Below are 12,898 nucleotides of genomic sequence, written 5' to 3'. Positions count from 1 at the left end.
CTCGATGATTCCAGGGACCCGTCACCCTAGTGGAGAGATCACTTCTCCAAGTGGCTTATCTTTGAACCCGGAACGAAATGCAGATCGCCAGCTTCCGGGAGAGCTGTCACAAAACGGGGTGCGACCGTGAGAGAATTTTTCTTCTGAAGGGATCTCCAACACAGGGGTAACGGTGACATTCGGGCGGTTTCGAATGGGCAACCCGGAGAAGCGGGGAAGGCGATGGGCAGATCGAGTGGCTTTTTGCATCGGCATAAAACAAATAATAAACGAGCCGAGTGGTTCGATGAAAGAAAAAATTAAAAAAAAAAAATAATAATAAAAATAATTGGGAAAAGAGCGACGGTTCCCAAAAAAAGAACAGTTTTTTTTTGGTGCTGGGATCACCGCGAATCGAACGCGGGTTATGACGGCCACAACGTCATGTCCTAACCACTAGACCATGACCCCTCTGCTTGGGTTTTTCCGGCGCCGGCCGATCTCTCGAGCACGTGAGAGGCGATCCCGGTTCGCTAACCATCTCTGGTTAGTCTGGTTGAACTAGAACTTTAGCGTGGTCCCAAAAAAAAAAAAAAGGCTTCGTCAGAGAATATGTACCTGGCTGCGATCAATGATACATATATACTCCGTATTGTACTCCGTATATATGCTCGATTACTCCATCCATGAAGCTACAATAGCTTGGCTGTGAGATAGGGCGATATTATTTTTCCTTATCAAATCCATGCCTTGGAAGTTGAAGCTGCCACTATCTAGCCTGGAATCAGTCAATAGTGAGAAGCAAGTGTACAGAAATCCTGGACAAAACCCCCCCCCTCTCGATGGAGAGCAGGAGCTTGATGACTCCGTAAGCGCACAGATATGAGCGTACAAGCCTGGTTCACACATGCTTGAATCGCTGCTCTACGCCACATGTACGTAATTACATGCTCTGTGCATTCGTCTGCTTTTCGTTTGGTTGAATAAAATGGTTTCCCATCAAACCTTAAAGCCTCATTTTCACCTACATTGGCATCATCAACAACTTCCGAAGATTTGCAAAATACGGCGTGGCAAACATATAGTAAAGTCAATCCAAACCATGTTATCATCCATTGATGAGATAGTCAGTACATTCCGTCATCCGTTGGGATAGACTTGCCGGACAGTTGTGAGAATCTCATCTCCGTGAGTTCGAAAGTTAAGGGAAAAGTGCCCTGAATACTATGCTGGCCAACCCACCAGCTTATTACTATTATTGGTCTACTCCACACCCATCTCAGGATCCCGGGGTTGTCAGAGATATACATAGATCTTGACCTCTTCACTCGACGACTTTTGGGAGTATGTTGTCTTGCCAATGAGTTGGCGTCATCGGGAGCAAAGGGATCGGACACTGTGTGATAGCAGCCGGGCATCATGGATCAACGATTCAAGAGAAAGAGAGTCCCTATTGGGAGTCTATGATGAGAGCTGAAACCAAGCTCCAAGAATGAAATGAGTGCGGGAATATCTGAGTAATGACGGCCCAGATGAATCGTGCTAGCTTCTTTCAGCCATACCTTCTCGATATTCGTCTGATTTCTGGCCTTTTTTGCCGCGCCTTGGAGGTAAATTTTTTCTCTTCCAATGTCAGTCAGTACGTGGTTTACATCCTTGCATCGCATTCAACCAGTCGACTGTAACAGCGTAGCCTGTTAGCAGACCGTTTGTATCTGGCAAACTCTTTTGCGCCAGAGAGTAGTTCGGCTTCACGATATAGTTTCCGAGAAGTGACAGACTCGTATAGCACTGGAGGCAAAGGGGGGTGAGCTCAGTCCGTACACCTGGGCAACCATAATGCGAGGGAAATCAGGATATTTCGGTGCAGAGCTCCGAGCTAAGGTTCCAATCATGGGGAGCTCCAGCAAAATTGGACAGCTTTGACTTCCCACCGCAGCCCATCAAGGTATACAAGGGAGCCCCGACGCATTCCGGGGGAGCTCAATGTAAAATACCTGGCTGGGGGGGAGGAGCACAATTCGGGGGTCTCGAAGTCGGTTGCTGAGTGGATACGCAGTGTGTTCCAGAACAGTCATACCGTCATGTATTGACGGGAGCTCTGTGGAAGGACAGATGAGCCACCCATAGACAGCACGCTCAGGTCCTCAGATGGCTGCGAATTTTATTGGTTGGAAGCGGAATCTTGGTGGCCGTTGAATCGGACATCTTGGACAATGGGGAGATGCAAGGAATATCAGAAACATTGCAGTTGGCAGTGACGCCAACGAGATGGACAGCGACGAAACGCAAAATATAGAAAAAAAACCAGAGAGCTGGGATCTAACCTATGTGCTATGGACAGCTTGGCGCTGAAATGCATACAGTTATGAGAATGTATGTAATGGACAATACATTACGGTTGGATTTGAATTCGGGATGAAGAAGCCCGGGAGTACCGGTATTAACTAACCTATTGTGAATCACAAGCTTGAATTTCACGACCAAAGCTTGACCTGAATCCGTTCGCACTCAAAACATTTTGCACTCCGTACTCGGTCCGAGATGGTGGGCGTGAGTGAGTTGAGTTTGTGTGTGCGCAAGGAAAATGTTCCTTTTTTTGTCTCCCGCTGCGTGCTGTGGAGAGGAGGGGGAAGGGAACTTGGGTTGATCCGCGTGGAGCGCCAAAAATCGACGACTTGGGCGGACTTGGGCTTCCCTGGTCGCACCGATGACGCCATCATGGCGCGAAAACGTCCCAAGTAGCGAAAGCTTCCTGCTTTGCCAGGCTGTCCAAGCCCCAAAATTAAGCTTACCAGGTTCACGCTCCCGGGTCAGAGCAACTCTTAGCGCACGTCGGTTAGTCGGTGGGGCGAGGGGGGCCCTTTTTGCTGCATACAGATTTGGAATTTGTACTCCGTAGTCTCGCGATCTCCCACGAGGAGAGGGCAGCGCTAGGGTGCCGCATGGACTTTACAGATCTGATGGAGACAGAAAAACAGAGTGCGAGATCCGTTTGTTGGCTCTCTCGTATGCGGCAGACCGGGGACATGGCCATCTCAACCGGAAATGCGTGAAGCTTCAGGCAAGTCAACGATCAAAACCTTGTGGGGATCTCTGACGAGCTGATGAGGTGGCAATCTGTGCATTGTGTTGCATGGACGTACTGTAGTGAACAGAAGACGTGCACGGATGTTATCTGCACGCCTTGAGTTTGCTGTGCTGCAGCTGCAATTCACTCAAATTCCGAAACAGCGCATGGCCTGGATAGCCTGGCTTCCCGAAGAGGGAAATTTTTAGCTTTTTTTATTTTCATTACAGAGTACGGAGTACGGAGTATTGTTAATTATTTTATTAATATTATTATCATTATTACATAGTATTATTATTGTTCCTTCTTTTTTTTTTTTTTTTTTTGGGCAGTCGCAACGGAGTGCCAGTGATGATTTCATGGAAGGGGTACTGGAGTTTGAGGGTTGGGCGTGGGTCGGGAAGGTGCGTGGATTTCCGGCCTGGGAAGCTTTCTCCGCATAATGGAGCCTGTGCTTGACCGGTTGGGGAAATGTGGGCCCTTTACTGACTCCTTATTGGGCCTAATCTGATGAGCTCGCTGGATAGTTGGCCCACGACGCCCCTCGCGCTTTCTTTCCCTTCCCCTTCACGCCCCCCCAAAAAAAAAAGTAGCAGCGGCCAGCGAGTGAAAATCGTATTTCGCACTCCCAAGCGCCACGGCAGTCGCCGCTCAATCAAATGCATTAGTCGCCAATGTGCATAATGGCGATAGTGCGCTGCTGCTGCTGCTGCGCTCTGCATATTAATAAGTCCCGCCGTCCGCCCTCCCGCCCACAAGCCTCGAAGGGAAACCAAACCGCTCCTCCTGCTCTTTGTCACAAGCATTCGCAATTCACATTCACATTATTTTCGCACACACATCATTTATGAGCTGATAAAAAACTGTCTACCAGCTGGTCGTGTGTACTCCCGTATCATCTGCCCGTTTTCCAGCCACTTCGCCAAACGGTCGGCCGTGGTCATCTGCTCTTTTCCCCTTAACTTAATCACTCCCCTCTCTGGATGGTCACAAGGACATCCCCATCCACCACCACAAAAGTCTTTCCAACAACAATTGACAGGGCTTACCCGTTGGTTTTGCCTTACACAACGGCTCCACAGGCACAGGAGCTGCTTCAAACTTCACCCGGTTCATTGGAACCCTGCACATACGCATACAAACACCCAGCCAGCTCCACGGGAAAACTTCGGTCTTGAAGAGGGCAGCATGTTCGCTGAGCGTCCTACCACCCTGCCGGTGCCCATACCATCGCGCTCTGCCATGTCTCCCCCTATACGGTCCAATTCTCCCACTGCTTCCTCCCGTCCGCGATCTCGACATTCCTCCAAGGCCTCCCCTGCTCTGCACCTGGGAAACCTCCCTCGATTCCACCCCGCCGTCTACCAGTCCTCGAATCCAAACAACCATTTCACGCAGTCTCCATCTCCGAACCAACAGCGCCCTTCCCTGAGCTCTCGCGAGGCTCTACGTCAGTACCGGGAGCTTATCGCCAGCATTGCCCTGACGCCTCGCAATCCAGCCTCCACCCCTGGTCCCCGACCCGCAAAGCCCCGTCTCGCCCCGATTGGCAGTCCAGGCCCCGTAACACCGCTCAGCCTGGAAGAGCAGGACGACAGTTATTTCACTGCGACGCCGCATTCCACCGAAAGCACGTCTAGGGGTGATCATCCTCCTCCGCAAGAGGTGCTCGAGAGGCTCCTCGAGCGCGAGAATGAGCGCATCGCCTCGACATCGGGGTCTCGAACAGAGAAGAAGGCGCGGTGATGGCTATGAAGAGCGCAGTCTTTTTATAGTTCATCTCACCCGCTTGTAATTCTTCTTCTTAACGATTTTTTTATTCTCATGCGACGGCTGCATGCCTGCTTTGTCTTTTATACCGTCGCCCCCTTTTACGACCTTTTTCTGCTACGATCATCTTACATGGCAGCACTCCGACACCGAAATTTACCTACTATCACCATGAATGCCCACTACCTCATTGCATACCGCACTTTTCGCATCGCTTTCTCTCTGGAGAGAATCAAAACTGTCACAACTTCCTTGGAATTTTCGGAGCAACCCCACCGCTAAAAATGAAAACAGAAGGGAAAAAAAAAACAAAAAAAAAAAGAAAGAAGAAAGAAAGCAACGTAGAAATGTGCACCATAGACTGGGACTGATTAATACTGGCACCCATTTGGGTCCATGGATATTCAGGACACGAGGGGGAGTTTGTTAAAGGACTAGACTGTTAGATTCCGCATCAATAGAGAATCAGTCCTGGTCCCATTTATCGAGCTTGGATTTTTCATTATTTCTATCCTCCCATCTCGGAAAAAAAGTCCTCATCCCCCCTGGAATTCGGGGGAATTCATTCTCGTTCGGATACGTTCTTCACTGTGGGCTGGCAACATGTGTGGATTTGTTTGTTTTCAAATTGAGGACCACATGTTTTTACCCTATTTACACAACAGTTTCTTTTGAAAGATGGATTTTAATATATTACTGTAAGAAGAAATGAGACGAACCTATTAACATATGCTGAACCTCCTTACCTGCATGCTGTATCAATGGTAGGTCATGGCGATTTCCCCATACTGGGCCTGTGAATTCTCTTTGAAAATCTGAATGTCCTCCTAGCAGCCTCGCGCCCGAAGGCCAGCATATACTCTGAAATATGAAATGAAACCGAGCTGAAAATAGTTGTCAGCCCCCTAGAACCTGAATTCCTTGACTCTTGTGTATGATCTGGAAATGCAGATGTCATTTTTTTTGTCTCATCAGGAGTTTAAGGGGGTGGAGGTTTCCCGGTTTCGGATTAACAATTCCCCGTATTCAACTCTTTTGCTGGTGGTTCTCTCCTTTCAAATTCCCCCCTTTTTTTTTTTTTTCTTTCTCTCCAGTAGAGTAACCAACCAAGCAACATTCAACCTGTTGCTCAAATGGTAGCCTTTTCACGCAAGATGACCCTATGTGCAAGATGGAATTGCTGTTTGACTGTGCTGTGCGGTTTGTGGTCTATACTACCTGGATACCACGTGAATGCACGTCACCGACAAGCCTCGAGATGGATGTCTTTAGGGGGGGGTCTCGGCTGATTCTCTTGGTGTTCTGGCTGTTCACAGCCAATTTACTCCAGCTGCTGGATCTGTCACTGCTGGTATAGAAACTGCCAGTCAGCCATCGCTGACTGGGTGTCTGTTCGCTTGAATGCCAGCCATGACTTGTGACCGGGCGCTGGCCGTAGTGGGCGGCGCCATGTGTTCATATGAAAGACAGACACAGTGTTCTGCACTAGTATCTGCGCTGCTCGGCGTAAACAATATTTCCTTTTCAATGTTGTTGTGTTTTAAGGCACTCATTGCTGTCAACGTGTCTGCGAACTTCAGTGGCTACTGAGACCTCTTCGCATTAAAGCCCTGTGGCTGACCTAGGAAAGGCCCTGCAACTTGAACCATTCCTTTCCACAATTTGATCCTTGTATCTGCAAAGTCCCTGCAGATAGTTCACTGTTCAGGTTGAAGTGGTTGAGAATTCGAAGGTATTCTTTGTTGCTTGACCCGGGGAAGTCCCCTGCGGACTGAACTAATGAAAAATCCATTTATACAGAGATATATAACTTTTTCATTCTTCGACTCTTCGCAATGTCCTTTGGGACCGCTTATCGTTGGGATAAGCCCTGGATCGGCAAGCTGAACCTCGACCCTGCCGAATGGCATGGAGACGAGCCGTTGGAGCTAGGCCCAGATGAGGAAACCGACCCCAAGTTCAAATCTGCTGGAAAGCTTGGCCGCATGCCTCTCGAGTTGATTTACAAGATATGTCTCAAACTCGACGTGGTCACCTTGGCCAACTTCCGCGCTGCAAGCTCGTCGTACCGGGCCGTCGTCGATTCGGTCCTCCAGTATCGCAGACTCGAGGAACACGCAAAGGACGCGCTCAAGCTTCTAGCAATAACGGGAGTCGGCAAACAGTACAGTCTTGAGGAGGTTTACGATGAGTTTTGTCAGCCCTGGTGTCGAGCCTGCGGGAAATTCGGCGCGTACCTCTTCCTCCCGACTCTGCGCCGTTGTTGCCATAATTGCCACTTCATCGCGCCAGAGCTGTATGTGGCTAGTTTTACCGAAGTGATCTCCAACTACGGGCTTCCTCCAGACGTTGCGAGCAAGCTGCATGTTGTTCATAGCCTTGCGGGATGGTATGGGACCATGCGGTCAAATGAGCTTTGGGTGCACCGCGACACGTTGGTCAGCACGTACGAGGCCGAGCAGCTTGCTCTCGGTCTGTATGGAAGCGAAGCAAATATGGTCAGAGCTTTCAACCGGCGGAAGATGAGGACCCAGCGCTCGGCCCAGAAGCAAGCCCAGAAATCGGCACAGTCGACCTGGCTCACTGGTAACTTCGCGACGCTTCCCCGCTCGACCCCCATGAGCATTGCACCAGCGCGGTTCTTGTTCTGCCGCCAATTCCCCCTCACGCGCCATTTCATGGCCACGATTGCCTTCCCGTATTTCGACCAGAGCACCCGCGCGTCTGAATCTGGCGTCTACTGCAAAGCATGCACTGTTGCATTCGAGCGCACCATCGTCGAGATGGAGGATACGCATGAGCTCTTGCTTGAAATTCTCGATCAACGATACCATAGGGCATACTTGGAGGAGGATATGCCGGAACATTTTGCTACGTGCTCGTCGATGCAGATGCGCCTTCACGACTTCCCGTCAGCGATGCTGCCCAAGTGGCCGTACCATCGAGAGGGTGAGGATTTCCTGATCGAATACGAAGAACCCGAGGAAGAGGAGCTTGAATCTGATTCTTGAATGGTTTGTCTGCTGTGTGAAATGTGACTATGGATCCTTTTTTTTCCCTTTTCTTTTTTTCTTTTTTCAAAGGATATGGCTATTCTACTGTTTGACCATACGGTCTCTATCCAGCATTAATGCCTGCAATATGTGGCTAGTTTGCGGGATCCCAGATCAGGAGTATTCTTCATGTAATTCGAAAGGACTAGTTAGGTTTATCAATTGCTCCGTAATTGCAGCGAGATTTTCAATCTCACTTTATTAAATCGTTTCATACAATGATGGGTGTCAGGAGTTCATCGAGGCCGTCGTGGAAAACCCCCGTTTCCAAGCCAAGCCCTTTTGCTTCTTGGCAGCCAGAATAACTTGTGTGTACTCCGTGATCCGTCCACAAAAAGAACTGCCTTCGAACATCAAAGCAAACAGCCATCCGGCACAGAGCAAAGAACACAGAAAACAGAACACAGAACACAAGCGACATGGTTTAGCTAGGAGACTACGGCTGTCCTTTTTAAGCACCTTTCTGGATCCCAGTGATCGTATAATCCCCGCAATATTCGCCGAGATACTGCCCACCGTACTTCTGTTCCGACCCCTGATCACACTTCTCGATGATCTCGCGGAGGACACCCAGGCACCTCGAGTTCAGCGGCACGCAGTGAAGTTTTGCCTCGATCTTTATGTTGCCGTGTGTGTATTCTCGGACGTCCTGGCCCGGCTGGTCGTTGTTGGACAGGTTGGCGCAAATTGCGGAAATTGCGGACTGGATGAAGAAAGCCATCGTTAGACTCGGAGAACTGCGGCGTCAAAAGGTGGTTGTGGGGATAGGTGGGTGGTGTAATTTTTTTTAATTTTTTTTTTATTTTTATTTTTATTTTTATTTTTATTTTTATTTTTTATTTTTTTTTGGAGACTTACGTCTGCCTCGCTGACGGTGAACGGGATGCCTTGGTTGTGGCACTTGACTTCAGCGTTGACAGCGGACGTCAACGAGCTTATCGCCGCGAGAACAGCGAGCAATGGTGTCTTAGAGAGACGCATTTTTCGGTTTGGAAAATACTGGGAGGTATGCTCTGGGATTGGGATTTTAATCTGAATTCGAAGCCTGCATAAGATTGCTCTGGTGGGAGAAGCAGTCTATCCTGGGTCCGTTGACCGACATATTTATACTCCGTGTTCCTTGAGGATCATGCAGCGGGGTCTCTCGTAGTTGGCAGGAGCGGCTGGAAGCATGGCATTCCGTCAAGCCTCCCGAGTTGCCCAACGACGAGATGGCCGGCATACGGAGGATACTTGCATAACCCCGACTTGTTGTTGCACGATGCCATCTGTTCGCCCAGTTCTTGTAGTCCATTTTCAGATACCTGCTGCCTCTGTATTCCCCGTCGGGTTAAATCGTGTGATTGAAAGACGTTGGACTCGTTTCTTGTATATCGTCGCACATATTACTATCTGCTGCTGGAAGCCAGATCTGTATACCCTGACATGTCGCCTGCCTTGTGATTAAGTAGCATTTTCAAAGGGGCCAGGTCTTTGCTCGGACGAAAGCAGCCACCCATCCCCAAGCTGGCGCTTTTGCTGTCATGCAATATACGCATCAAGGAGTAGAATTAACTCCAGAGGCGCTAAAACTGTGTTTGGGGACCTCCTTAAGGACTGGAATCCCAGGATAAGCCAACGTGTTCGAATATAAAACGGGTGTTCGTTTTATTATGAGTTTCTTATTTGCTATATTTATAATTAGGACGACGAGTACCTACATTACTGACTGCTCGTGGTGTTGTTTGACATCTCTTGCTCCACCACATCTGGGAAGATATAGTGGCCTTGTTAGCTCACAACCCAATATCTCATGGAACTCTCTGAAAGAAGATGGAGAGGGGAAAAAAGGAGTCTGCTTTAAAGCAGTCAATAATATTTCGATCATGGAATAAAAAGGCAAAAGGTTTCCCCGCAAAGGGAGCTACCGTCCCTGGTGCTACGTTCTTGCCGAGATTCGAACCCAGAGCGGCGCTCACTGGGTTAATAGCTGGGCCACAGCGTCACGCTGGGTTATCGAAGGCGGACCGTCACGGAGCTGTATGTTCCCCTTGGTCGTCAGGGCAATGCCGGAGAAGCCCATCTTTGATGTGTTGTTTCGTCAAGTTGTCGGGGTTTTCTACCTCTGGAAAACTTTTTACATGAAAACAACTTGCTGGACCCTACTCTCTCAAGGCCTGCTTTCCTCCTTTCATTCTATCTTCTCCCTTATACCCTTACTTCTGCCATAGAAACGGCTATTTCGATATTCTATACTTACGGTCAGCGAGATGGACTCGGATAAGGTCCCAGATAAGTTGAGGGACTAGAAATAGCCGTAGTTTTCGGCTTTCAACCTCTGCCGCTCGGCAGCCTGTTTCCAATAAAGCTGTGAAGAGCAATGACAGCTCCCAAAGCACTGCAACTCCTCAGCCTAAGCAAAGTGAACAGCTAGATATCCATCCCGTCGATGAAAATTTGAGAGGAAACTAAACTGGAATAAATTTCTAGATAAAATCGAAAGGATGCTCAAAGAAATATCCAATGATTATTCCTCCAACTCGGCTCTTTTGCGGGGTCTTGGGCAGTTGTTAAATATTCGTAAACTTGAGTGGCTTCCTAGACATGGATCTTTGGATATATTGCAAGTCAATGATTGCACAAGAAGTGATGTTGCATAACGGTTTGAATTGCCAGATGATTACACTACAGCTATGTTGCGTTTATTCAGGGTTTCGGCGTGCTGCATGATGAGCCTCCATGTGAGACCTGTGCTTCGGAAGGAGGCCTGCTTCGAGGTTGTGTGACTACCATCAAGGGGCTTGTGCAAACTGTGTATTGCGCATGAATACTCCCCAATGCTCATTAGGTACAGATCATATCCCCGTCTTTTCTTTTCCTTGCTTCTCCTAACCCCCCCTCTCCTCCTTTTTTTTTCTTTCTTTCTTTTTTTTTTTTTTTTTTTTTTTTTTGAAAACAGCTTGTGTTGACCGAGAAAATGTAGCGACTGCTCAACGCCGCATCCTGCCAACGGATAACCCTGACAATGGCCAAATTGTTCAAACTGGGGCAGCTCAAGGTGATGTTATGTCCGCTCTGTCAATAAGCCGTGCCGAAACACCCCCTCCGTTGATATATCTTGATACCAATCAATGACATTCGGGCGATCCGTGAAAGCATTAAACAGCTCGACAGCACCGCTCTGCGGCTGCGCCAGGCCCACAAAGCTCTTGAGATGAGCCTTGCTCAGCTGGAAACCATAAACTCAAGTTGGAATGAATACTGGATGTTGTCTGCTCCTCCATCCTCTTAACAGGGGCGGGAATAGAGTCTCTTAATTCAATTTCGGTATTTGTTCATTAAAGCCAAAAACCTAGTATCTTTCTATAGTCGTGGTTTGCACGGGCTAATGATCTGTGGGATTGTGAAAATGCACTCTAATTTCGCGGGATATTTGCTTTCCTAACAACAATATTCCTTCCAACTATACACCTGAAAAATCCTCCACTGTAGATAACCCAGGCGCTGGGTGAAGGTGTAGGATAACGAATGAAGCTGATGACCTCTCTATGAAAGTCCTATTCGCTCTATAAGCGACCTAGTTGAGATTTAAAGGAGGTATATATTTAGCAGTCAGACCTATAAATCCGCATTTGTCTCAGTACACTCCATAGCTAGGTAGCTCTGGTTTCTCAGACCTCATTATTTATAAATTACAGAAACATGGGGTCAAAATAATGCATGATGACAACATTGGACTGACAATCATACTATGTTTCAGGCGCTTCAGGCTTGCTAGCTACCATTTATATATTTTTTTTTCCCAGTAGTGTACTAACTACCTGATCTTGATTCTCACAAGTGGGTGTAACCAAGGAATACAAAGGCGAAAGTTTTAAGGAATAAGACCGCAGTGGGGTATATCTCTGTCATTCTTTGGCACTAAGATGTCCTTGCTTGAAACGAGCAGGAATGCATAAAGGTGGGCTCGCGTTTCAGCCTAAATGTATGATTGCGCTTTAGGATATAACAACATTCACACCTATAAAAATAGCCTCATGAATCAAAATAATTTCAATGTGAGACCACTCCTGGTAGCCAGTATAAGTTTTCCAGGGAGCAATCCTGTCATGTGCTACTGCTATCATTAGCTTGTATCGACTGTGACATGGGGCTGGCAGCGCTTAATCAATCAACCTCATACGACAAAAAAAGAGCTTCTGGTATAAAATCATCTGGAACATGGTATTGCCTAGCCGCCAACACAGCAACATGCTGTTGCCCAGTACTATTTAATGGACATGTCATCACAAAGCTCACCTGAACAACTTGTTTCTCTCTTGATCACAGATACCTACTTGCGTTTAGCAAGGCTTCAAGGGGCTCATGTTACCCAGCCGCATATCACGATGGCGACTAATCGCAACAGACTTAGTGAGATTTTGGCGTCGTTCGAGTATTGGGTCAATGCTAGAAATTTGGCTCTAGCTCCGATAATACTGCTCTTTGCAAATGTCTCGGTCTTCGAGGATATGTTAACACTGATACCGCTAAACCTTTGCTTCCCGGGTTATTGTGGTGGTAGCGACGCCCGAAAGGCTCTTATGCCTGCTGCTAATTGCTTCCTGCGTGCCGATCGTTCCAGTCGATACATTAACATGAATAAGTTGAACATCGAAAAGCCATCCGTATTAGCACTTGATATTCTTGTGGGTCTGTGGGAGACCTTATATAACACTCCCTGGACGCATTCGTGAACATGAGAAGGTCCGTTATGTGTAGGAGCCCGACAATCCTATTGTGCCGAGCAACACGGCCCTTGTAGCAACCTTGGCTGATTTAATAATTCCATGGCTTCACCCAAGGGTAGTCTGAATGCCCTATTCGTACATGATACACTCCTGTCGCGTATGATCGTTGAGCTAGGTTTGCTACACCTCGATCACCAGGGCCAAACGTTTTCGCCTTCCAGCAGCTTGGAAGCCGGGAACTTCCAGCCACTGTACCGGAAGTTGTCTATGATCCTACATTAGCAGCGAGTTTGGAAAGGGTATCAGGGTATTATTCT

At 48.0% G+C, this 12,898-nt stretch overlaps 4 protein-coding genes and 1 non-coding gene across 5 annotated transcripts; 3 read left to right on the top strand and 2 right to left on the bottom strand.

The window, feature by feature from the left end:
• Window positions 1–378: 378 nt before the first annotated feature.
• Window positions 379–450, bottom strand: D8B26_005026. The gene has a single exon. It is a non-coding gene; the product is annotated as a tRNA-His (tRNA).
• A 3,582-nt stretch (window positions 451–4,032) lies between these two features.
• D8B26_005025 (uncharacterized protein) lies at window positions 4,033–4,795 on the top strand (the record flags this gene model as incomplete). Its single annotated transcript, XM_003066722.2, has 2 exons — window positions 4,033–4,104; window positions 4,199–4,795. The coding sequence occupies 2 exons, from the start codon at window positions 4,033–4,035 to the stop codon at window positions 4,793–4,795; spliced, it is 669 nt and encodes a 222-aa protein (XP_003066768.2).
• A 1,859-nt stretch (window positions 4,796–6,654) lies between these two features.
• Window positions 6,655–7,902, top strand: D8B26_005024 (uncharacterized protein; the record flags this gene model as incomplete). The annotated part of the gene is made up of 1 exon (XM_003066723.2): window positions 6,655–7,902. One exon carries the CDS (start codon window positions 6,655–6,657, stop codon window positions 7,828–7,830), a length of 1,176 nt encoding a protein of 391 aa, XP_003066769.1. The 3' UTR covers window positions 7,831–7,902.
• A 421-nt stretch (window positions 7,903–8,323) lies between these two features.
• Window positions 8,324–8,853, bottom strand: D8B26_005023 (uncharacterized protein; the record flags this gene model as incomplete). Its single annotated transcript, XM_003066724.2, has 2 exons — window positions 8,324–8,575; window positions 8,731–8,853. 2 exons carry the CDS (start codon window positions 8,851–8,853, stop codon window positions 8,324–8,326), a joined length of 375 nt encoding a protein of 124 aa, XP_003066770.1.
• A 3,272-nt stretch (window positions 8,854–12,125) lies between these two features.
• D8B26_005022 (uncharacterized protein) lies at window positions 12,126–12,587 on the top strand (the record flags this gene model as incomplete). Its single annotated transcript, XM_066124684.1, has 1 exon — window positions 12,126–12,587. The coding sequence occupies one exon, from the start codon at window positions 12,126–12,128 to the stop codon at window positions 12,585–12,587; it is 462 nt and encodes a 153-aa protein (XP_065980765.1).
• Between the last annotated feature and the right edge of the window lie 311 nt (window positions 12,588–12,898).

This window comes from Coccidioides posadasii, chromosome 3, assembly GCF_018416015.2.
Source record: "Coccidioides posadasii str. Silveira chromosome 3, complete sequence".
In the NCBI taxonomy this organism is placed as follows: Eukaryota; Fungi; Ascomycota; class Eurotiomycetes; order Onygenales; family Onygenaceae; genus Coccidioides; species Coccidioides posadasii.
Note: the sequence above shows the minus strand (reverse complement) of the source record. Positions and strands in the feature narration are given on the sequence as shown.